Source organism: Prionailurus bengalensis, unplaced genomic scaffold (assembly GCF_016509475.1).
Source record: "Prionailurus bengalensis isolate Pbe53 unplaced genomic scaffold, Fcat_Pben_1.1_paternal_pri Un_scaffold_68, whole genome shotgun sequence".
Lineage (NCBI taxonomy): Eukaryota > Metazoa > Chordata > Mammalia > Carnivora > Felidae > Prionailurus > Prionailurus bengalensis.
Genome location: NW_025091168.1, coordinates 1 through 25,436, shown reverse-complemented (window position 1 = coordinate 25,436; position 25,436 = coordinate 1). Strand labels below are relative to the sequence as shown.

General features: G+C 49.3%; 1 protein-coding gene across 1 annotated transcript in view; it reads right to left on the bottom strand.

Moving 5' to 3' along the window:
• Positions 1-19,567, bottom strand: part of LOC122478465 (formin-like protein 5) — a gene marked incomplete at its 5' end in the record, with an annotated part of 68,417 nt that extends 48,850 nt beyond the window's left edge. Inside the window, one exon of the mRNA XM_043572059.1 lies at positions 19,038-19,567. Coding sequence (XP_043427994.1) covers positions 19,038-19,567 — 530 coding nt within the window. The remainder of the gene's footprint in view (positions 1-19,037) is intronic.
• Between the last annotated feature and the right edge of the window lie 5,869 nt (positions 19,568-25,436).

Here is a 25,436-nt window from a genome sequence, read left to right as displayed (position 1 = left end):
GGCTGAGCGGTGGCTGCTGCTGCGCTGGCTGCTGCGGTGGCTGAGCGGCAGCGGCTGCTCTGGCTGTGGCTGCTACTGCGGCGGCTACGGCGGCTGAGCGGTGGCTGCTGCTGTGGCGGCTACTGCGGCGGGTGCTGCCGCGGCTGAGCGGCGGCGGCTGTGCCGGCTGCGGCTGCTACTGCGGCGGCTACGGCGGCTGAGCGGTGGCTGCTGCTGCGCCGGCTGCGGCGGCGGGTGAGCGGCAGCGGCTGCTCCGGCTGCGGCAGCTACTGCGGCTGCGGTGGCGGCTGAGCGGCGGCTGCTGCTGCGCCACCTGCTGCTGCTACTGTGGCGGCTGCGGCGGCTGAGCGGCGGCGGCTGCGCCGGCTGCGGCTGCTATTGCGGCGGCTACGGCGGCTGAGCGGCGGTTGCTGCTGCGCCTGCTGCTGCGCCGGCTGCGGCTGCTACTGCGGCTGCGGTGGCGGCTGAGCGGCGGCGGCTGCGTGCTACTGTGGCGGGTGCGGCGACTGAGCTGCTGCTGCGCCAACTGCGGCTCCTACTGCGGCTGCTGCGGCGGCTGAGAGGCGGCGGCGGCGGCAGCTGCTATGGCGGCTGAGCGGCGGCTGAGGCGGCTCCGGGGACGGAGCCCCGCCCTCGCCGCGTGACTTCCAGTGCGGCCCTCTGCCAGGCTCGGGCCCTCGCGCGGCCTGGCCCCCGCCGCCCGAGCCCCCGCCGCCCCCCCCCACCCGGGCTGCCCCGCAGAGCGCATGGAGCCCCCAGTCCAGGCGCCGCCTGGGTCCCGACTCCCGACCCCTGCTAGGCGGGGCACCGGTGGGAGGGGGCAGCAGGCGCCAGCGGCGTGACCCCGCGATCCTGGCGGCCGGGAACAGCCACACCCGGGCTTGGGGCGCTCTGGGCACGGGGCGGGACCCGCGAGGGGGGCTGGGGGGGGCGATGGTGGGAGACGCGAGGGGTTGGGTAGGCGGTTGCCTCCGGATGCCCCCTTTAGGACTGTGCCGACGCGCGGGTGTAGACCTGTTTCTACCTCCTAGGTGGATGGGTGCTGGCACTGTGCACATTTCATGTCAATTACAAGAAATTGTTACCTGGAAACCACAAGCTGCAGAGCGCTGTGTGCTTTGATTCGACTTCCCGGGAAAGTCCAAGGCGAGAGGCATTTTCCCCCGCAGGTGCTCACAGGTACCTGGGGACCCCCAGGGATGGCCGCGGGGCAGTGGGGGGAGGGTAAGGGATGGGAGGTCGTGGGCAGGGGTCTCGCGGACCCTAGCAGCCCCGCCTGCGGTGTGGCGTTGCCTAGAAACGCCTGATTGTGATTTGATTATTAGCCTCGCGCAGGCCTCCCTCTGGAGACAGTTAGCGGGACTGTCCGACTGTGCTGGACGCTTTTTGCCGAGCGGACCAGGTCAGTTCTGTGACCCGCAGCGATGTCCTTTTCGTGTGGTGGCCTGGGCCATTCCCTAGAGCAAGTGGGTGGCAGTGTGGCTTCCTTCACTGACCGCATCTCGGAGGTCATCAAAGATGTGCGGGTGGAGGGAACCGACAAGGTGGGAGAAGGACCTGACTCTGACCGAAAAGAGAGTCAAGTGAGTCGGGAAACCTTAAGATCGGAGAATCAGAGACTTAAAAGTCTTTGTAGTCACCTGGAAGAGAAGTATGAAGCCTCGGAGCTTCAAATAAAGCGGCAGACTCTTAGCTACCGACATCAGCTACAACAGAAAGAGGTAGAAATGAAACTTCTTAAAGTGAGACAGATAGGGCTCAAGAACCAGTTGCTGGAGCTCCAATCAGCCCTTCAATCCACCACAGCGTCACCTTCCTTGGGTTACGGTATCAACTACTTTGCGTCAGCTTCCCCGGGGGATGACCTGGACTTTGCTGACCTCATTTGGTCACAACAAGAAATAAGCAGACTGTCAAATGAAGTTTTAAGACTGGAGGCTGAAGTTAGCCATCGGAAGCATTTGTCCCAGACTTCAGCACCGGGAGCGAATAGCGCCGAGCAAAATGAAATCTACAAACTGCAGGTTACCATCAGGGAACTCGAACAGAATCGACAGGAGGCAATGGATGACCATCAACTTGAAAAGGCAGTACTGCAGAACGTCTATCAACAGACACTGGCAGAGATACGTCGCAGGTACCATCAAAAGTCAAGAGGCTATGAAAAAAGAATCAAAGAACTGGAAAATCTGTTAGAGAAGGACGACTCTGGACTCAGAGCAGCTGATGAGTCTGTCATTGAGCATATGCAAAACACCATTCAAGTGCTACAGACTGAAAAAGCGGAGTCTACCAGGAAAATTGAAGAACTTGAGGACACCGTCAAAGACATCAATAGCAAATTATCTTCGGTAGAAAGTGAGAGAGACGCTTTAAGGAGAGAATGGGACCGGATACATGAGGAAAAGAAAGAGAGGATTGAAGAATGGGAATCGCAGCCTTCCGTGTTGAGGCAAAGTGATACAGTGACGGAAAAGGAAAGAGTTCTTTCCGAGAGGACAGCGGTGGAAGAAGCGTCTGGACTGCGGCGAGTGCTGTCCGATGCGGAAAAGGAGATGACGCCACGGTGTAGCTCAACCCAGGGTGACAATCTCATTGGAGACGATCTGAAACTTGAAGAGCGAGTCTACGTTTTAGAACAAGAAAACTCATTAGGTCAAGGACGGGAAGCACTTCAACTGGCACTTTGGAAAGTGAGCCATGAGCAGGAAGTCATTGAACGTACGGCTCCAGGAGGTGTGAATTTGGATTCAGAAGGAGAGCATTTAAGACGTGACTTGGAGGCCGACGGACAAAAATCCACTCAGGGTAGGGCCGAGAAGGAACTCCCAACAGCAGAGCTGGGGGACTTCGATGGACAGAAACAAACCACACAGCCCAGGGTTTGGATGAAAGGTCAGCTATCAGAACCACAAGATGAAGGCAACGGCATCAACGGCAACGTGGAACACGACCTCAATGATGAAAAGAGAGCTTGTCCACGTGAAGATGAGCAAATGGACATAGCTAAAGACTTAGATGCGCAAAACGAAGAATCACCTCAAAGTCAACTGGCTGTTAATGATTTGCATCGGTCAGATCCGTCGCAAACACATAATTTAAACATCCCGAAGGAGAACGTTGAACTTAAGGAACACATTAAACAAGACGAGGAGGAATCTGCTAGAGCTGAGAAGGAGCCAGCACAGTCTCTTGATCAAGACTCTGACAATACTGTTGAAGATGACTCACTTCCAGGGAGGGAAACGACGGTTAGAAAGTTGCAGCAAAGCCTTTCAGAAATGGAAGAGCTGAATGGCAATTTAAAGAAAGCTGCCTGCAATCTCAAGGTGGAAAATGGAAAGTTGGTTTTGGAGCTTGAAGACGTAAGACGTCGGCTGGAAGAAACTACTGTCTGTAACCGTAAGAATTCTCTGGAAACAAAATCTATTACGCGGGCCTTAAAAATAGAAAAAGGACAGTTAATCGTAAAATTGTGCCGGGCTGAAAAGAAGCTGTTGGAGGAAACAGCCAGGTATGAGCAAGCTATTAAAGAACTGACCAACACGTATCACTTGTCTAAGTCCTCCTCCCACTTAGAGCAGGAGTGTTTAATTCAACGCAGTCAAGAGAAAGACGATGAAATACTACAACTCAAAAAGAGTGTTGAGCAGATGGATGCCGACCATAGAGACACTAAGGAAATGCTCTCCTCTGCTTTGGAGGAGCATAAGCGATTGACACAACTTATTAAAGAGAAAGAAACCTGTATTGAAAAACTTGAAAGAAGGCCAGAGCTCCAGGAGCTATTAGAGAAGTACGTCCAAGTCGTAAGAGAAAACGAAATTTTACAGCAAACCGTGGAGGAGCAAGACGTTCGTCTTGCATCCACCAGAGAAGAAAATGAATTTCTGCAAGACGAACTGGAGTGTCTGAGAGAACACAGCCAAACCGTACCTGTGGTCGACCCGCAAACGCAAGACTGTATCATGGAACTAGAATCCGAGGTGTATCAGCTGAATGTAGAAAGAGTCTGTCTGGTAGACGAAATCAAACAACAACAAAAGATCATTGAGGATCAACGCCAGGCTAAGCTGCAATGGCTTCGTTCTTTACAAGACCAGAAACGGAAAGTAGATGATCTAACACACCAGCATGAGCAAATGAACATTCAACACACTCAGCTCCTTTTAGCGAAAGATGAGGAGATTAAGATTTTGCAGAACACAATAGAGCAAATGAAAACCCAGATCCTTCAAAAACCCAGCACATTCCTACAAAACATTCTGATGTTTCTCAAGTAACAACGATTCAGCATCTTCCTGTAGAAAAACGGAAGTGAAAAGCATGATTTACCTGAAGCTGAAACTGAAAGATTAAGTAAAAGGAACAAAAGGCCAAGAACTGGAGATTAAAAATAAAAAAAATTAAAAAAAATTAAAAAAAAAAGAATTGGAGATTAAACTCCTCACTGAAAAGAACATCTGATTAACTGAACAGACTGAACACCCATCCAAAGATGAGACTGGTAAACTAACTCAGATTATCCGGCAAAAAGATTTGGAGATAGACGACCGCCCCAGCAGGACGTCTGTGGCTTCCTACAACCAGAATGTGGCAAACCTTCAGCAGCAATTGCAAGGTATGCTTTGGAAAGAGAACAAGTATTAGCTGTCTTGCAGGAGAACTAGGGAAAACAGCAATCTGAACAGAGAGTACCTCAAAATGACAGATAGAATGGTTGCCAAAGAAGCATATCTCATGAAGCTGTAAGATGAAAATATTCACTAGAATTGAGTCTAGCGACCAGGACGTGTTTAGAGACACGATTCAGAATTTGTCACACGTTATTCAAGAAAAAGACATTGAAGTGGATGCATTAAGGCAGAAATGTCAGGCTTTATTGGCAATTTTGCAAACATCCGGCACTGCCGATGAGGTTACAGGTGTCAGTATCGATGGGGTCAAGGAGCTTCTACAGGAACGGGACAAATTAAAACAGCAGGTTAAGATCATGGAAGAATGGAAATAGCACCTGATGACTTCGGTACGAAATACGAAGCGGGAGTCACCCCAGCTTCAGAAACCTCTTCAACAACTTCAGCCGAGGGTTCTGACAGTGACAATAATCCTAGACTACAGATGACCTGTACTGGCCTGGTCCAGAGTCACGAAGGAAACGAAATCAAACGAAAAAAATTCAGAAACAGGACTGACACAAATGCAGCTCAGCACCGCGGAGCTCTGCAATGGCAAGGATCTGCTTTTAGGGAAATTCGCCATCATTTCGTTCCAGCCCTCCACCGAATCATCCGAGTCAGCAGGCTCTCTTAAGGCAATTAAGTCTGACGTATCGAGTGAGTCTTCTCGCTTGCTCCATCAAGAGGTAGGGGAGCTCAGAGAGTCAAAGCAGGAAAAAAGATGCCACAATGAGAACCCTCCAGGACGATAACCAGAGACTGTCTGCTTCGACTGCTGCCCCTTCAGAACTGGAAAGAAAACAACACGAACACCCCGCTTCGGAGATCAAGCAGCTCAAGGAGAAGCGAGATGTTTTACCAAACTTACTTCAGGAAACACAGCTCCTGTTTTCCCAAAGCAGAAAACGTGATGAATTGCTTCCCCTGAACGAGACTTTCACCGGCGACGTGGGTGAAAAGGAACTTTTGAGGCAGGCAGTAACAAATCTGAAGGAGGCTGAGTACTGGCTTTAGAAAAAGTACCACCATGTCTTAAAACTACCCTTGGATCCACACCCAGAAACACAGATGGGATTTCCCAAGCCACGGCCACTGCTGTGTCTCTGATTAACCCACCTGGACCGGAAACGGATGGGGGTGGGCATCATCTTCTAAATGCTGTGACTGACACTTTACCCACGTACGACACCATGAATACTGTCACCTGGGAAGAGGACTGACCTGGCCAAAGACCTTTCAAAGCAATACAGGATTCTTAAGCCAGAGAGGAGACAGTACTTGAAAGAAACCAAGTCACTATGCGTGTGTACCTTATCACAAAATGGCCTTTTGCGAAATGTAATAGATTTATAGTTTTGGTTTAAGTTAAATAAAAATATCCTTAATATTTGAAGAGACTGTCTCTTAAGGACTGCAGAGGTATTCACCAAACTGAAAACAGTGGCTACTTGTGGGGCACCTGGGTGGCTCAGTCGGTGGAGCGTCCGAAAAAGAGCTCAGGTCTATAGGCAGGAGGGAGCAGGAAGAAGGAAGTAAAAAAAAGGTGGGCTGGTTACTGCCAGGTTCCTTTCCTTTAGGGGATGTCAGGGGCTTATCATGCAGATGACCTGACTCATGATGATCAGGCCAGTCAACGGTTTAAGGTTCCCTTTCTGGGAGAGCCAAAACTGTAATTACGTGAAGCCTTAGTTTGGTGGAGTGGGACTTAGCATAAGCGACTCCAGTTTGGGTATGCTGTCTTGTCTTTAACACTCTCAAGGTGGAAAGAACCAGCACTGGAAAGGCTCGCCCAGTTGCCACTAGAGAAGGAGGGGCATCTGCTTCAGGGCTCTGCACTAAAGCACCCCTAAAGCACCAGGGTCAAGTGGGGCCTTAAGTACAGTCTACGCTTTCCTGACCAAAGCACATTCCCTGGTTCAGGGCTGAATGTGCCAGGGGAAAGAGACACATTCTCCTCCAAGAAGGAGCCCTCCCATTGCCAAGCTGTGTGGCCAAGGGGTTGTGTCTACCCAGAGGGGGCACATCTTGCAAATCCACTCAAAGGCATTATAGAAGCTAGCAGCAAGCCTGAGCTGTACCACCCCTGCACTGCTGTGGCCCTGAAAGGGCGGGCCTACGCCAGCCGACTCCATCTTGTTCTGTGTCCTTCACCTTGACCACACCTCCTCCCCTTGAGTAAACCCTCCCTCACCTGCCGGACCCTTCCCCAGGATCCCTCCCCAGCCAATCGGCTGAGGCCATAGCCATTACCCCACCAACTGCCCCCAGGCCCCAATAAAGCCTTTGTCCTTTTGAAACTCGCTCTCTTTCCCTGGTATCTCACCGCTGCGTCGGTGCAGGTAGGGGATTGAGCTCGAGCTAGCTCGAATAAAGGCTCTTTGCTTTTGCATCGGACTCGGCTCCCTAGTGGTCTTTGGGGATCACGAATTCTGGGCATAACAGCCCCTCCGATCTCTACGACCCCTCAGAACATGGAGGACAGGTTCCTATGGACCCCATCCCCGAATCAGGCTTACCCTGACAGGTCACCTGAACAGCAACCTTTGGTTCATTATGAATCACAAATCATTTGCAAAATAGGAAGCTGCCTAAAGGCTGGCATGAGCTCCCCGTGAACTGCTGTAGGAGGCAGATGGTTGCCAATTAAGGTAGGACTCGGCCATCATGGATTCAGTAGGGCTTCAAACGGGGTGCCTCAAACAGGCTTTGTTCACGCGCCGAGAGGCTCCAGCTCTAAATGCCGAGGCACCTTCGCCCTGGCCTGTCCTTGTTGTTTCCAGAGCTGACAGAAGCCCAGCTGTGGATGTTCAGGGACATCTTTGGGCAGAATACCAAGCCTCGCAGCAGTCGGCCCCTGTTCAATTAAGAGAAGAGAGGACTGATAAATGTTCGGTTTACTTGCATCCCCTCAAATATCCAACACGAGGGAGACAATAATCTCATACATTCTGAAGTAACTTAAACTCATTAACATTGAAAAAAAGAAAGAAGGGAAGAAAGCATTCTGCAGCAATGAGCTGACACAGAGGACAGGGATTTGGTGACGTCACACAACAAGCCAAAGATGTGGCTCAGAAAAGACAGGAAACCCACTCGGGATACTTAAAAGTATGACCGCTCAGCTAGCTAGCTCACCAACTAACCAGACAGGCAAACCAGGACCAGGAGATCAGTCTCAAACACCCTGTGAAGTGAGGATGGACGGTTGAGTTCTGTTCTCAATGTGAAACCCGAATGAATTATCCTGGAGGAGGGAGAACTGCTATCAACTTAAACAAACAATATGCTGGTAAAAGAGCTGTGTGATGATAACCATTAAGCACATTCATTCAGATGCTGTACACACATTTCATGCCCTCTGTTCAAGACATAGGCTCCTCATCTGTCACAGTCACACACACACGATGTACGTACTTGCTCTGATGCCAGCAGATACAAAGCCCCTCTCCCTCGGCACGCACACCACTCACCCGAGACCACCCAGGGAAAGGGCCTCCACACGCCGACCGCACGTGCACCTTCATCCATTCCCCCGCCTCAGAGCCACGCGTACCAGTGGCCAGCCTCTTCATGCCTAGCAAGATGATGGGACGTTCTGCAAAGCTGGTGGGGTCACGCTACTCCTCAGGAAGGTGCCGCCTCCTGTGGCCTTGTGTGGCCCCTGGCTTGGGTCATGGCACTGCAAGCACTGCTCTGCTCCCCCTAAGGGTGTAAGGACCCTGTTGACCTGAGGCTCCAGGTTGGCCATCCACAAGTCAGTACCTGGGATCTATCCTAGGCTGTGAGGACCCGGGGAAGACACAGGAAGACACCCACTTCTGTCCTCTGGGAAGTCCTGCTGCTCTGTTCTCTGTGAAACAGAGAGTTATAAATGCAGAAGGAACCAGCCAGACTGGGGATATAAACAAGGGCAGCTGGCTGGGTGGCCCCCCGTGAATGAAGCCCTAGGCCCCATTTCAAGAAGACAGATGCTGCCCAAGCCCTAGATTAGAAGAGAAGCTAGAAATAGGATTTTCAAAGGAACGCTCCTCATTAAAAAAAAATGCTATCAGGACACATGGGTGGCCGTCAGCTGAGCGTCTGACTTCGGCTCAGCTCATGATCTCAATGGGGATGGGTTTGAGCCCCACATCAGGCTCTGTGCTGACAGCCCAGAGCCTGAAGCCTGCTTTGGATTCTGTGTCTCCCTCTCTCTCTCTGCCTATCCTCTACTCACGATCTGTCTCTCAAAGAAAGAAAGAAAGAAAGAAAGAAAGAAAGAAAGAAGATGTTGAAATGAAAAAAAAATAAATTTTAGAAATTCTATCAAATTCTTTAAATCTCCCCTTTTCCAAGATAAAACAAATCTATTTGCAACTTGGTCTGTTGTCCCAAATATCTGGTGAATCATAGCTTTTGCTGTACTTGAGGATGCCGTTTTGGTTAATCTTCATCATCAACAGCTCTTCTGGTTATTGCATGTGTGCGAAAACTTCATGGTCACGATGTTTCTGATGGGGCTTTCCACACATGACAACTGTCTTGGACCTCAGCACAGAAATAATTTTCATGCTAACCTGGGCTCCTTCCAGTGTTTTCTTTTTCTCTACCCCCAGTGTACCCACCTGTACCCTGGACTCACCGCACTGACCTCTGCACTGACCTCACGGTAACACAGATGTTGAGGAACGATGGGGCCTTTTACACTTTACAGGATCTGTTGATTGTCATCCACCCAAAGAACCTTCTCAAACATTTGTAATACAGAAGGTCCAAAGAAGAGCTTGACGGGTTCGGGGAATTTCTAAGGAAGGTGGCCTTCTTAAGTTCCCAAAAGCCTTCTAGGGTGGCATTTGCTTTTTCTGTTCACAATACAGTTCTCAGTTTATTGGGCTGAAATACTGTCCAGACTCTGACGTCGGACCCATTTCTGAGGTGGACTTACCGAAGTAAAGGCTGGCATGGAAGGTGTAATTTCAAAGCATTCATTCACAATGAGAAATACAATTGTTCATTCAAGCCCAATGGCCAGCACCATCTTTACTGTAGAGAAAGCCACATGGGAAGCCAAACTATAACTAAAAGTTTGCCGATGGGGGGGAAAATGAATTTGATTCACCTCAAACGGAGTAGCCACGCTGAGTCTGGCCAGAAGCCAGGGCCTCTGGCTTCTCATTCATCTGCTAAATGTCACCATGCGTTCTCAAGAGAAAGAATACTCTAGGCAAAATCACACTTTGTACCGAAAGGCTTTTGTCCCAAATCTAAACCGTGTGGCCCATTTTAGAGGCAGGCCAAGGTCCTACTCCAGGGTAAGCAATTCTTCCTCCCTGGCCTCTTCTCTCACATTTACTGCTTGATTGGGGGCTCGTGGAACACCCAGAGACACAGCGCTCAAGTTCCCCTTCAGAAGAAGCAAACTGCCGTGGCAAGACTATGAATCACTGACAGCCTCCACCTGGCAGCTCCTCCCAGGTACTTAGATTTGAACCAAGGTAACGCTTTTTGTGGGTTGGTCCTTGGCCAAGACTGAGAAGTATGGCAGTACTAGGGGCTGGTCATTTCTGCCCAGTGCAGGACTCCTCTAATGGGCAACCTGGGCTCTGGAGCACCCTCTACTCTGGAAGTCCCCTGGGATTCTGGACATTCTGGACAAGAGACGGGAACTCCTTGAGAGGAACAAGACATCGAGAGGACCCAAGGAAGAGGTGACCTGGGCTTGCCTCTCTATAGCCCCAGAAGGATGTGCCGGCGCCTTGGCTGCAAAGACTCAGACCTCAGTGATGAACAGTATCTTTATTCCAAAGTCCTCTGCTGGGATTGTGGTGTCCTGAGCAGGTATTCTTCCAGTTTCAGTGAAGCAATTCCTTCAAGAAACAGTCTAATGGTATTTCCAAATCCTCCAAGCTGGGTAACCAGGGGGATTTTATGAGACATATTTATTCTACAATCCAGCATCTCACAAGACATCCAGAAGCTTCTTGTAAGCTGCCTCTCCTGCCTGCCTCCCAGGCAGAATTCTCACGTTGCTCTCAGACAGGAAAAATAAAATGAAAAAGCTCCTGTTGTGCAGGATGAAACCGTCTGAGCTGAAAGGTTCCTGCTTCCACCCCAGCCAGTTGGTAGACATGCCTGTCTTCCACCTCCTTCCTGTCTGTGTAAGTCCCCTTGTGGCTGGGAGCCTTTCTCTGCCGTGGTCAACCCGACTTTAGATCTGCAAGGCCCAGGCCGTGGTTGAAATGTAACACAAAACTACCCTACTTCAATTTTCATTTCTATCAGACCTTTCTAATGATTCCTTCTTGAACTGACGCTTAAATGGCTAAAGACTGATCATAATAGAACATTGAATCGTTGACTTGTCTAACTCTCTCAGCCCTAATGAACTATTGTGTTTTCACTGAGCAGCTTACATGGTGTTTTCTTCCTGTCACTGAAGAGAGCAAGGGGGCTGAGGCAGAATTCAGATGAGCCCACGCTCACTTGGTGTTCTCATCCTAGTCATTTTCCATCCGACAGCGAGGAACAGAGCCCTCTGGAGGGAGAATCACAGAGTTCTGGGGAACAAGCTTTCCGACGTGATCACATGCAGGTCCTCAGAGAGGAAGAAGGCGGCTGAAGAGGAGTTACCAGAGACCATGTCACCCTGTTGGGATTCCTAGACGGGGTGCAGGCTCTGCGTGTTAAAGGCTGGTGTTGGAGCCACTCCAGTTACCTTTCTTCACACACCCCCTTCTCACTGCCTATGGTGTCACCTCCGTGCCATCCCCCGGGTGCCCACCACCCTCCCCTGTCACCAGATCATTCCAGAAGCCTCTTGACTGACCCGTGTTTATCCCAGCTTCACTACAGTCTGCTTCCAGCACAGCAGCAAGAGGTCTTTCATGTCCCTCTCCGTCTGAGGACCCTCCAGTGGCTCCCAGCTCACTTAGAGGAAAGCCAGGGTTCTGACCACAGCCTCCACCCCCACTGTTCCCTCTAACGTCGCCTCTTAGCGCTCACCCTTTGCTTGTTCAGCTCCAGCACTACTGACCTCCTACCTCAGATATTCTTCACACGCTTCCTCTTTAGGGCTTTTCACTTGCCATCCCCTCTACTGGAACAGAACTCTCCTGGAAACCTGCGGGGTTCACTCCCTCATACCTTTATCCAAATGTCATCATTCAATGGGGCCTCTACCCCTTACATACTCCCTGGCCTCCATCTCTGTCTTCTTTTTCTCCATAGACTTTACTACTGACACACACTTTACTTCACCTACTGATTTTGTTTACTGTTGATCCACCTGACTGGGATCTTAGCTCTAGGAGGGCAAGGATCTTCCTCTGTTGTTTTCACTGCTGAATCGTCAGTGCCTAGAAAAATGTCCAGCACTAATTAGGTGTGCAAAGACATTTTTTCTTGAGTGACTAGAGTACATAAATCAATGTAAACATGCATAAATGAATGAACAGGCATTCATTTCTGGCCACGAATCCCAACGGCCAGAGTCTACTCTAGGCCAGAAGCCTGGACGTATCTGCACTTTGCATTCTAGGATTCTGGGCATAAAGAAATCTTCCAATGGGAGACGGCGATGCTAAAGGCAGAGTGAGATCCAGAGCTCAGAATGAGCCCCAGCCTTCCAGCCAGAAGCGCTGATTTAAGCCTAGGGCAACATGATGCAGGAGGAGGGGATGTGAACCTGAGTTCAAAAAGGCCCTGCTTCACAGCATGAGAAGGGACAAGTGGACTCAAGGAGCTTCCCTGGAGGCATCAGATAAAGACAGTCCGGTGAGTGGAGGAGGCATCACTGTGAACACCCCTTGAGTCTGGGGATGCTCTGGGAGCCTGGGGATGGTTTTGGCTGTTAGAGCCCAGAACAATCCAGGACAATTTTCCAGAAGGAGAAGAGGGGACGTTGGCTACCTAGGACCATGTCCTTTGTATAGGACCGATTCAATAGAATCGTGGGGCCAAGGTCAATGACTGAGACACATCCCTCTCCGAAGGCTTCTGGAGAGGGGAGTTCCATTTATCCCCTGTTCGCCAAGTCTGGGGTTTCAAACTTCTTACAAAAAAGTAGTATTTCTCCATGAGACTTCGACATTTGAGAACCTCAGTCAGTTCAACCCAACACTTATGTATTCATCAAATTTTCAAGGTACGCACATTTTACATTCTGACAGTTGTGTCAATCCGCCCACCAGAAATTGTGTACCGATTTATATTGTCTGTTTCTCACGCCTTACATTGAGTATCTATCTCTTTCTACCTGCTTTGAGGGGAATCCTATTTCCCAGAGACTTGTCTACTTGATTTATCCTTCCAAAGTTCTGGTCCTTGATTTGATTCATCAATTCCACAGACTTTTTGCTTTGTGATTAATGGAGGCTCGTTTCTTTATTAATTTCTTCCACCACTTTTTATTTTGCTGTTCATTTTCTAGCTTAGTTTGAATTCTTCATCCAATTATTCTCAATCTTCCAACGTTTTAAGCGTATTTATGTCAGCAGTATCAGCTTTAGATGATGAATTTTTACTAAGAATAACTTTAGTCCCATCCCCGTATGTATTTGTATACAGTGGTCTCATCATCTTAAATGTCTAGTCTGTCTTTTCAGTATTGATTTCCACTTTGACAGAGGAGCTATTTTTTATTTTGTTTAACTTCCAGATGGCTATCATTTATCTTCATTTAGGCACAGTCTTGCTATTAATGAGATCAGGAAATCGAGTTTGTAAAATTTTCATTTGCGGATTGGTTGTGGATTTCTTTGCCTGGGTACGTACATTGGATCAGTCAGGATGGGTTAGGTTAAGCTGCAATTAACAACTAAATATTCTCAGTGCCTTAACTACCATGGGTAAGCTGGGTGTTCTTCTCATCATGTCCATTTAAGGACTGGAGAGGATAGAGGCTCCACTTTGACACCTGCTTCCATGATCACAGGGGCAAAGAAAAGAGAACCTGGCTCTTAAAGCCACTTCTGTGTTCATTTCATTGGCTGAAGGAAGTTCAGATGCCAAGGTTCCACACAGCATGGATGTCTTAACCTCCCAAGGGAGGAGGACTGAGTATTTGTGAATAAACATTCTATCATATGCATTCAACAGATACTTATAAAAGACTGTGGAGACACCTCCTGCTATATACCAGAATTTGTCATAGACTTTGGAATCCTAGCAGATATTGTCAGTTGATGTCCTGCCTCCCCTTCTCATCCCTGACCCTCCTGTTATCATCCACTTTCCAGCCAGAGGAGGCCATGTGACCCAGATGTAAGTGGAAGTTGGTGAGGTTCCTAGGAAAGCTTTTTTTTTTTTTTTTTTTTGCTTTTTTCTTTTTCTTTTTTAAGCTTTTGTTTTCCTGATGTTGGTGCTGCCTGGTCTTCTTCCTCCTTCTTCCTGTCTTGAGTGCTAATGTTGAGAAAGGCCAAGAGAATGCCAGAAACATTTGCCTTGACATTGTTGAGCATCTGAACCAATGTCAGCAGCTGCCTACTCACAGATTTCTCATATGAAGAAAAAGGTACCCTCGTGTTTGTATAAACCACTGTGGTTGGGTTTCTTGTTACTTGCATCTGAAAGCATTTCTGAGTCATAATCGAATTCAGCATGTAAACAAGACAATTCCCATCTTCAGTGAGAACTAATCCATTAGCAGTATTGTTATGAAATTATAGAAAATACGTTCATCGGTCTCTGCCCCCAGTTCCTGCACACAACTCCCAAAAGCCTTGTAATTTCCTAACCGATCAGAGCACTAAGAGCTTCTTTTGTTCCAATATTTGAGATATGATCCCAGTTCCTGACACAGTTCCTAAATTCCCCGGAATTTCCTGGGTGATAGCAGTGCCTTTTGTTCTAATGAGAAAACTCCGGATGGGCTAATGGGTGGCCCCTGGATGGGGGCTGGTTACTAGAGAGACCGTGATTAGAAGCTGGGGATTTTCAGCCCTACCACCTCTCTCTGTGCCTTGCCCCTCCGACCATTCTCCACAGAGGAAAGAGGGATGAAAACGAGTCAATAGTTGTTCATGCCAACGTGATGAAGTCTCCATAAAAATCCAATGGCACAGGGTTTGGAGAACTTCCGTGCTGGTGAACAGGGTTGGTGAACCCTCCCAGAACTTGCCCCATGTATCTCTTCATCTGGACAGTCCTCTGTATGCTCTGTCACACATCATCTTTGTCAATGTAAATCAGTGTTTCTCTCAGTCCTATGAGCTGTTCTAGCAAGTAACCGAATTCAAAACGGGGGTGGTGGTGGTCATGGGAACCTCTGACTAGCCACCAGGTCAACAGAAATTGTGGGTAATCTGAGGACCTACCACTTGGAAATGGCATCTGAAGTGGGGGGCAGTCTCGTGGGACCGGGCCCTTAACCTATGGGTTCTGTGCTACTCCTGTTAGGGTCGGAATTGAATTGAATTGTAAGATACCCAGCTGGTATCACGGAGAATTGCTTGGTACCAGGGGGCGGGAGGGGAACACGACACATCTGGTGTTAGAAGTGTTGTGAGTGTGGTCGTTGTGTGAGAGTAAAGGAGAGAGTCACAAGAAGAGTGCGTTTTTCCTCCTCATCTGTGGACAGCTGAAAAGAATGCTAAATATGTATTCTAAATATGTAAAAGAATTTATACGGTCCCAGATGATCAAAGGTGTTCAAATATGTGCTAGGAGACAAAGTAAGATTGTCAAAATGTTGATCATCGTTGCACAAAGAATCTATTTTTTCCCAACACATAGTTTTCTCAATTGTTATAGGTGCAACAACCACACTAACAATTACTTAGCCAACTCTAATTTTCACTGGTATCAGTGACTCACCACTGTTATTTTTACAACAGCTTTATGGAAACTAGAATTCACATACCATATAATTGACCAATTTAAAATGTACCTAGTTCTTAGTATATCTGCAGAGTTGAGCAACTATCCCCACAATCTATTTTAGGGTGTTGGCATCACTCCAACAAGAAACTCTATATCCTCTCAGGAGAACTCCTTATTTCCTCCCCACCTCCCCCAACCCCGCTTGCCCCTCCTCCATCCCACTTCTGCCCACAGCCCTAGGCACCCACTGATCTCTTTTCTGTTTCCACGGACTGACCTCTTCTGGACATTTCATACACGTGGAATGATACACACATCAGGTGGTCGTTCAAGATGAGCTCCGCCCACTTACACGTTCTCCCAGTTCGTCCGTCTTGTAGCACACATCGGCCCTTCGTTTCTTTTACTCCCAGTTATTCCATTGGATGAGTACAGCACATTTCTTCATCCATTCGCTGGACGTTGCAGTTTTTTCCTTTTTTTCTATGATGAATAATGCTGCTGCAAACATTCACGTACAAGTTTTTGTTTGAACACCTGTTTTTCATTCTTTGGGGGTATATACCTGTGAGTGAAATTACTGGATGTGTAACTTTTTGAGGAACTTCCAGGCTGTCTTCCTAAGTGGCTGCACCCTTTTACATTTCTACCAACAGCGCATCACATTCCTATTTCTCCTATCCTCTCCAATGCTTGTTATCATCTGTCTTTTTTATTGTAGCCATTCTAGGAAGTGTAAAGTGGTATCCTGTTGAGGGTTGGATTTGCATTTCCCTGATGACTAACAATGTCGACATCTTTTCACATGTTTATTGGCCATGGGTGTATCTTCTTAGACTGAGTTTTTTGCCCACTTTTTCCATTTTTTAAAAAATGTTTTATTTATTTTTGAGAGTCAGAGAGAGAGAGAGAGAGAGAGAGAGAGAGAGGCAGAGATAGAGAGAGACACAGAAGCTCAAGCAGGGTCCAGGCTTTGAGCTGTTAGCACAGAGACAGAGGTGGGGCTTGAGCCCACAAACCGTGAAATCACGACCTGAGCCAAAGTTGGACGTTTAACTGACTGAGCCACCCAGGCATCCCTTTTGCCCATTCTTAAATTGAGTTATTTGTTTTTGCGTTTTTGAGTTGTAAGAGTTCTGTATCTATATTAGTACAAGTTTCTTGTCAGAAATAGGATTTGCAAACATTATCTCCCATTCTATGGGTTGTCTTTTCACTTTTCAACTATGTCCTTTAAAGCACAAACATTTTTTAATGTTTACTTATTTTGAGAGAGAGTGAGAGAGAGAGTGCATGAGTGGGGGCAGGAGCAGAGACAGAGGGAGAGAATCCCAAGCAGGCTCCATGCTGTCAGCATAGAGCCCGACGTGGGGCTTGATCTCACGAACTGTGGGATCATGACCTGAACCGAAATCAAGAAATGCTTAACTGACTGAGCCAGCCAGGCACCCCAAAGCACAAAATTTTTAAATTTTGATAATGTCAATTACCTGTTTTTTTCCTTCTGCTGTGTTTTTGGTGTCAAGGCCACAGAGATTTACATCTATGCTTTCTTCTAAGAATTTAATAGTTTTAGCACTTAACATTATTTAGGTCTTTGGTCCATTTTGAGTTCATTTTTACCTATGCTGTGAGGTAGAAGTTCAACTTCATTCTTTTGCATGCAATATCCAGTTGTCCCCACACTGTTGAAAAGACTGTTCTTTCTCCCATTGGGTTGTCTGGATGCCTTTGTTGAAAATCAATTGGCTATAAATATGATGGTACATTTCTAGATTTTCAATTCTATCCCATTAATCAACATGTCTTTCCTTACACTAATACCACACTATCTCGATTACTGTAGCTTTCCAAGAAGTTTTTAAGTCAGGAAGGGTGAGTTCTCCAACTCTGTCCTTCTCTTATAAGATCTGCTTTGGCTATTTTGGGTTCCATAAATTCCCATATGAATTTTAGCAGCAGCCTGTCAGTTTCGGCAAAGAAGCCAGCTGTGGTTTTGATCAAGATTTCATTGAATCTGTAGATCAATGGGAGAAGTGCTGCCATCTTAACAACATAGTCTTCCAATCCATGAGTCTGTTTATTTAAATCTTGTTTAATTTCCTTCAATAATGTTTTATAGTTTTAGTGTACAAGTTTTGAATCTCTTTTTCAGTTAAATGTAATTAGTATTTTATCTTTTGATGCTGTTGCAAAGGCAATTGTTTTTTTTTTGGGGGGGGGGTTAGGTTTATTAATTTATTTTGAGAGTGAGAGTGCGTGAGTGGGGGGAATGCAGAGAGAGAGAATCCCAAGCAGGCTTAGCATTGTATGTGCAGAGCTCAACGCAGGGCTCCAACTCAAGAACCAGGAGATCATGACCTGAGCTGGTCTATAGCCTGGCCCCCTGAGGCTTGGAGTTGAACAACGAAATTGAACAAAACTAAGCAAAACGTTGGGGAGGGGGGGGGGGGAATGAAAGTGTAAAAAGCAAAGATAGAAAGCTCAAGGGGAGGTAAAAGTGTTTTCAGACACACACAGAAAAGGAGTGTCCCCACGTGCTCTGGCCAAACCAAACGCCCCCTTTTACTCAACTGTTGAAAACAAAGAAGAAGAAAAAGCGATGAAAAAGTCACACTTTCATACCCCTTCTCGGAAGAAACAGTCAGCGGGGACAGGACGGCTCACTGCCCTGAAAGACCTTGAAAGATTTACCCCAGATAACACAGCACACCATGATCAACCTCCAGAGGCTCTCAAAACCACTACAAACTCCGGTCTCTTCTGTCATTTCATCATCGATCGCTTCCTGTCAAGCATTAAAGCCATACCAGAGAAACCTAGACAAGGATTTGCTCCCCAATCCAAAGTGAGAAAAGCTGTTTCGAAAGCCCCCCCCTTTTTGTTTTTCCATTTGCCCAAGGCCTTTCCACAATTCTTTCCTCCCGGTTCCAAATGTCTACAGGTCAAGAACTTGAGCAGTGCTGTCCACAGGGGCCACGGTTGGGAGACGGCACACCCTCCAAAGTCCCTCCAAGGGAGTCCCGAGGCTCCCTAAGCCGCTCCGATGGGCTCTGATCGCCCCTTCCTTATTTACTGCCATCAGGCACTTGGAGGTGGACGGTCGGTGGGCAGCGGCCGGGCGACCCGGAAAGGCTGAGAATGCCGCCCCCCAGAGCACCGCGCCCGCCCGGCCTCGGGCACACTTCGCCCAAGGCAAAGCCCCGGGAGAGGGGGGGAGGCCCGGGGAAAGCTTGGGGCCAGACCCCAGAGGACGACGCTCAGCGGGGCCGGGACAATGGGCGGCGGGGACCCGCGCGAGGGGCGTCCCGGGAGGCCGGCCCGCCCCGCCCCGCTGTTCCCGGGGGCTCGGGCGGCGGCCCCGAACTGGCCGCCTGGCCGCGGCGTGGCGCAGCCCTGGTCCCTGGCCCGAAGGGGACACGGCGCGGAGCGGGCGGGCGGCCTGGCCCGAGCACAGGGCCCAGCGGGCCAGCGGGCCCGCCCCGGCGCGGCCTGCGCCACGACCCCGACCCCTGGTCCCCGGCCCGCGTGCTCCCGGCCGGCCTGGCACGGCTCACTCACCTGCCCACGGTCTGCTTGGCGAGCTGCTTCTTGCGGTTCAAGGGCAGCGACAGCGGCGGCCGCGCCAGCTGCGGCCCGCGGGTCTCGGACCGTGCAGCTCGGGGGACGGCCTGGCGGGACTACATTGCTTCCCGGCCGCCGGCAGCAGTGGGGGCGATGGCGGCTGCTCCGGGGCCGGAGCCCATCCCTCTCCGCCGGGTCACTTCCAGCGGCGCCACCCGCCGGGGGGCCGCGTTTGAAGTGTTTCTTCATGGCGGCGGCCGCGGCGGCCCGCGGGGCTCGGGCCGGGGAGGTCGGGGGACTGCCTGGCGCAGATACATCGCTTGCCGGCGGAGACAGCGTAGGCGGCGGCGGCGGCGACGGCGGCGGCAGCGGAGGCTCCTCCTCCTCCCCCTCCCGGGCCGGAACATCGCCCTCGCTGACGCGGGGGACGGCCTGGCGGAGGTTCGTCGCTTCCAGCCGAGGCGGCGGCGGAGGCGGCGGCGGCGGCGGCCGCGGCCGCGGCGGCTCCTCCTCTTGCTCCTCCTCCTCTTCCTCCACCTCCTTCTCCTCCCAGGCCGGAGCAATTATGCCACAGGGGTCTAGATACTTGGGGGTGTAGTGAGGGCAGTATCGTGAACACAGACATGTATCACACACCTGGAAGCACGAGGCTCGAGTGTATTTATTCATTCGTTCCACAGAAATTATTGAGCGTATCCGTTGTGCCAAAGCCTTCTTTTTTGAATGGTTGGTGGGTATTCAGTTATTGGGAACACATGATGAATAGGACTGACGTGGCGTCTGAGGGCAGCACCACCTCGTCGGAAAAGACAGGAAGCAAATAATTCCCCGTGAAATACACAATTACGGTTTTGTGTTGAGTGCTGAGAAATACGGCATGCCATTCGAGTTTGTAATTTAGGCAATAATGTTGAAGCTGAGATCACAAGGCTGAATGCAAAACGGGGATATAGGAGGGTGTTGGGGCAGAGCAGGGGAGTGCGGACTGTTAAAGGAATGGATAGAATGCCCTTGAAGCTGGGGCCACTAGGGAATGTAGGTGGGGAATGCCAAGGTTTTGGGTTAAGGCTCGCACTTTTTGTAGGTTCTTGGAGACTAAGCATAGTCATTTAAAACATGGACCTTCGGGGCCAGGCTCTGTCAAGCTGATCCTAGCTCTGCCGCTAAACCATTCTGCATCAAGTTTCTTGATCGGGCTCTGCTTCTGATGCTGCGTCTCCCTCTCTTTCTGCCCCTCTCCTGCTCATGCTGTGTCTCTTTCTCTCAAAAAATAAATAAGTGTTAAAAAAAATTGAGAAAGAAAAGAAAGAAAAGAAAGAAAGAAAGAAAGAAAGAAAGAAAGAAAGAAAGAAAGAAAGAAAGAAAGAAACCACAGATGCTCACGTCCTACTCTAGACTCACGGAATCAGAATCTGCTGGGATAGGTCCTGGGCTATAAAGACTGGGCGTGTTTCCCATCTGGGCGCATTTCATTGAAGCTTCTTTTGCACTGGCCTTTCCCTCATCTGAAAAAAACACGCAAAAAGATTGTGAGAATCCGTAAGTTAGTGTTTTAAGACATGTTGTAGGTCTCTCTCCTTCAAGTTCCGTGATATCTTCACCGTAATGTGTTAAACCCTTCAATCTTGTCAAAAGATCACGTTATTAAACAGGGATTCCTTGGGGCGCCTGGCTGGCGCAGTCGGTTAACCGTCCGACTTCAGCCAGGTCACGATCTCGCGGTCCGGGAGTTCGAGCCCCGCGTCAGGCTCTGGGCTGATGGCTCAGAGCCTGGAGCCTGTTTCCGATTCTGTGTCTCCCTCTCTCTCTGCCCCTCCCCGTTCAAACTCTGTCTCTCTCTGTCCCCAAAAATAAATAAACGTTGAAAAAAAAATTAAAAAAAAAAACAAACAGGGATTCCTTGCGTGAACCGTGGGCTGTCTGTCGTCTGAGTTTTGAAGTGGGGGGATAACAATGGTAACCCGCCTTCGGGATGTGAGGATTCAATGAGATCGCAGACACGAGGCAGTTAGCACGGATCTGGCACAGCGTGAAGCCTTCAATAAGTTGTTACTACTGGTTTTGATTTCCCTCCATTCCGAACACTGTTTGGTTGAAGTTACTGAATATGTCATCCCTGTGGATCAGGCTGGTTCCCCCCGCCTCAGGTTACGGCCATAACAGCCCTAATTTAACACAGGAGCCAGTTAGCTTCCCAGGACTCGTGCGGTTCTGTTACTTCCCTTGCAGGTTGTTCCCTCCTTCCTTTCAGAGCCCTCCCGGGGATAGTGGTGATGTGAACGGTGTCAGACGGCTGTCGGCGGGATTAAATGTGGCGCGCTCCCCACAGTGCCTGGCACGTGGCAGGGGTCGAAGACTGGTGGTTATTATCAGCACTGTCCCAGTTGTCATCGTCAGTGCCGTGACCATCAGCATGGGCCTGTGCTCTCAGTCCTGCGGTCCTACAGTGAGAACTCTTCTGAGCGGACATTCTGGGCTTATGCTTAAAAATTCCATGGGATTCCGCAGGTATTTTTCCAGCGCTTACTGTGATCGCTAACTCTCGCCACTACCCATCTCCCCTCTCCTTGTCTTCTCCGTCCTGTGCTGCCTGCCCAAGGCAGTTCCCTCTGTTGTTTACCCCTGACCCCCTCTCCCCAGACCCTCCCTGTGTCCTGGGAAATTCCCACTCCTTAATCGCCAGCCTCGTCTCTTTCCTCAGCCTCTCCTTAGCCATCTCTTCCCTCTCTTTGCTTTGACCCTGGTCCTTCCCCGGGAATATCCTTTTTTGAAGTCCTCTCAGATGGTGCCTCTGTTTTCTCATAGCCCGGGGTATGAGATTTCAGGATCGGGGGTGCAAGATTTGTGTCCTTGTTCTTTGACCCCCCCCAACCCCCCGTTTGTTTGAGATCCGTGGTCCCCAGGTGCAGCATCCTCTCTTCCTCCTCATTACTGTTTTCTCCTGGTTATTCACCTGATTCGTGGACGTCTTGGGTGCCTGGCCCACAGTCCTCCTGTCTGTCTCGACCTTCTTGCCATCAGCCGAGTCGGCTTCACGGTGCGTGTGGAGGACCCAGGCTACGCACAGGGCACTCGTTTTCTGGAACGCCTCGTCTCTAGTGATCACCTCTTCTCATCCATGTCTGTCACCATCGCCGCGGTGGCACCCTGCGTTTCCGCCCTGGTGCCGCGCCGCCTTATGCGTGAGCAGCGCGGCCTCTCTCGACCCCTGATCTCTGCTTTCCACCTTGCTTGGTCAATTATTTCTGCTATGTCCTCAGGTGTTTTTCCTTAGGACCTGAGGGGTTTGGGTTTTTTTTTTTTTTTCTGTCCTTTAGATGCCCTCTAGGCTAGGTATCTCTGAGTAAAGCTTAGAGTTTCCCCTGAGATGGCCCCCTGAGAAGGACAATGGTGGGGACAGACTTGTAGGAGGTGAGGGAGGGAGCCCTGTGGATGTCTCTGGAAACGGTGTCCCAGGCAGAGAGCAGGCAGGGTAGGAAGCCCCATGGAGGGAGCAGGCCTGACTTGTTCCAGGAAGGACCAGGCCAGCATGAGGGAGAAGGAGGAGGGCTGAAGGGGTCTTAGGGACTTGTGGTGGTGTCCCATGGAGAATTTTGAACCGAAGAACGAGGTGACCTGACTTGGGTTTTAATGGGATCACTCTAGCTTCTCTGTTGAGAGCAGCCTGTAGGGAGCAAGGACGGAAGCAGGGAGATCAGTTCATAGGCTGATGGAATATTCCAAGACAGAGGTGCTGCTGTCTTGGGTCAGGATGGGAGCACTGGAAGGGCTGAGAATCGCCCAGATTCTGGGTACGTTTTGAAGGAGGAGGTGATGGGATGTGTTGACAGATCGGATGTGGGTGAGGCCAGTGAGTGAAAGAAGAAGCCAAGCCCTGTGGCTCATCTCAGATGCGGCTCCCACCAGGAGGCCCCTGACACCTGCAGACCAGGCCCAGCCCCTTCCGTGTTCTCTGTGCGTGTCCTTGGCGGTGGTCAGTCCGGCTGCGGCGTAGGCGTAGTGTTGAACGTTTGTCTCCCCCCCGCGAGAAGAAAGGTGCGGGGAATGACCGTGTCTGCCTTAGCCACGTGCCTGCTAGACCCATTTCTCAGGCGGCAAAGTGACGAGGAACTGAATGCCGATGCTCAGGGTTGCACTTCCTGATGAGGTCTCAACATTCTGCTGTTCTGTTTCACTGGATTTCAGTGGTCTGTCTGTTTTAGAAACCAGGCCAGGGGCTGTAAGACTGAAATCCTGTTGTAAAAATTACGCAAGTTAATCTGATTTCAACCGAATCCAAAAATGTCCCCCTTGAGGTGCAGGTGGGTCACAGGATCACCTCCCTGGAGAGGCGGCATTTTCCCAAGGGCCTAGGCCTTTCCAGCACACGGATTGCATCTTTGCAGCCGTGCCCAGAGAGCAGCGCTTGAGAGATTGATCTGAATATTTGAACGTGGGGGCTGCTGCTTTCCATCCTCAGAGAAGATGTGTCACTTTAGAATTGGAATATTCTGGTGAGGATAAATTAGCTGCCCAACTTGCCCATCAGGAAGGTCCCGTAAATCGTGGATTTTCTGCAACCCTCTCCTCATGTTTTCAAAAAAGGAACAAATTAAATTTGGAAAATATCTATGAAAAACAATGATTTCACATCTAGAATACTAATTTTTTTTAATGATTATGTTTTTAAGATTTTTTAATTTTTTAAACATTATTATTATTATTGATGTTTATTTATTTTTGAGGGGGGAGGTGGAGGAGCAGAGAGAGAGAGGGCGAGAGAGGCTCCATGCCATCTATGTGGAGCCCAGTGTGGGGCTCGGTCCCACAAACCATGAGATCGTGACCTGAGCCAAAATCAAGAGCCAGGCACTTAACCAACGGAGCCACTCATGTGCCCCTAAGATTTTATTTATTTATTTTTTGTTATTTTCTTAATGCTTATTTATTTTGAGAGCGTGAGCGAGCGAGCGAGCGAGTGGGCGAGTGTGTGCACGCCGGGTTGAGGAGGGTGGCAGAGAGAGAGAGGGAAAGAAAGAATCCCAAACGGGCTCCATTCTGTCAGTGCAGAGCCTCATGCGGGGCTTGATCTCACAAAATGTGAGATCATGACCTGAGCTGATATCAAGAGTCAGATGCTTAACTGACTGAGCCACCCAGATTCCCCCCCGCCCGCACCCCCAAGATTTTGTTTTTAAGTAGTCTCTACACCCAACGTGGAGCTCAAACTCACAACCCTGAGGTCAAGAATCACATACTCTCGGGGCGCCTGGGTGGTGCAGTCGGTTAACCGTCCGACTTCAGCCAGGTCACGATCTCGCGGTCCATGAGTTCGAGCCCCACGTCAGGCTCTGGGCTGATGGCTCGGAGCCTGGAGCCTGTTTCTGATTCTGTGTCTCCCTCTCTCTCTGCCCCTCCCCCATTCATGCTCTGTCTCTCTCTGTCCCAAAAATAAATAAAAAACGTTGAAAAAAAAAAAAAGAATCACATACTCTTTGAGCCAGCTAGGTGCCCCTTAATGGTTAATTTGTTAAAGGGCCAAATGAGTACTTTTCCCCAACTCATTAGTCTAATTTGAATATACTGTACATATAATTTTTTGTCTCCTTTTTTGTTGTTGTTGTAATGGCTGAACAGTATTCTACAATGTGGTTTTAGTTTATGGGACTGTTCTTCTGTTCATTATTTGGGTAGCTCTGATTTTGCTCTTAAAACGGGGCTGCGATAAACATCTTTGCATGTGCGTTTCAGGTTTCCAGTGAGATGGATTTCAGGGGAGAAGCCTTTGCAAAGTGGTCCTCGAAAGAGGTTGTGTCCGTTTCTGTTCTCATGGGAAAAGAGATGCTAAACACAGAGTATTCTCAGTCTCTTAAATTGTTTGTCAGCTGGCAGGTGGATAATACCTCTTAAAATTTTTTATTTTATTTAAAAAACTTTTTAGTATACTCACTAGTAAGACTGAGTATTTTTATTTAAAAAAATTTTATGTTTATTTTTGAGAGAGTGAGAGAGAGAGAGCAAGCGGGGATGGGGCAGAGAGAGGGAGAGAGAGGATCCGAAGCAGGCTCTGTGCTATTGGCACAGAGCCTGACGCGGGGCTCGGAACTCACAAACTGTGAGATCATGACCTGAGGCGAAGCCAGACGTTCAACCGCCTGAGCCACCCTGGTGTCCTAAGACTGAGCATTTTTAGTTCTTCACTATCTCTGATATTTTTTTACATGACGCCTTTCTCCTTATATTTTCCTAACTGGGTTTTTGGTTTTTTGTTTCATTTATGTTTTTATTGGTCTGTAAGAACTTGTCATATGTATGGTAGTAGTCCTTTGCCTACGTATGTGTTCCATTATTTTCTCTCAAACTGTTGCTTGTCTTTAAGTTTGGCTTGTACCGTACATTTCATGAGCAGAAATTCTG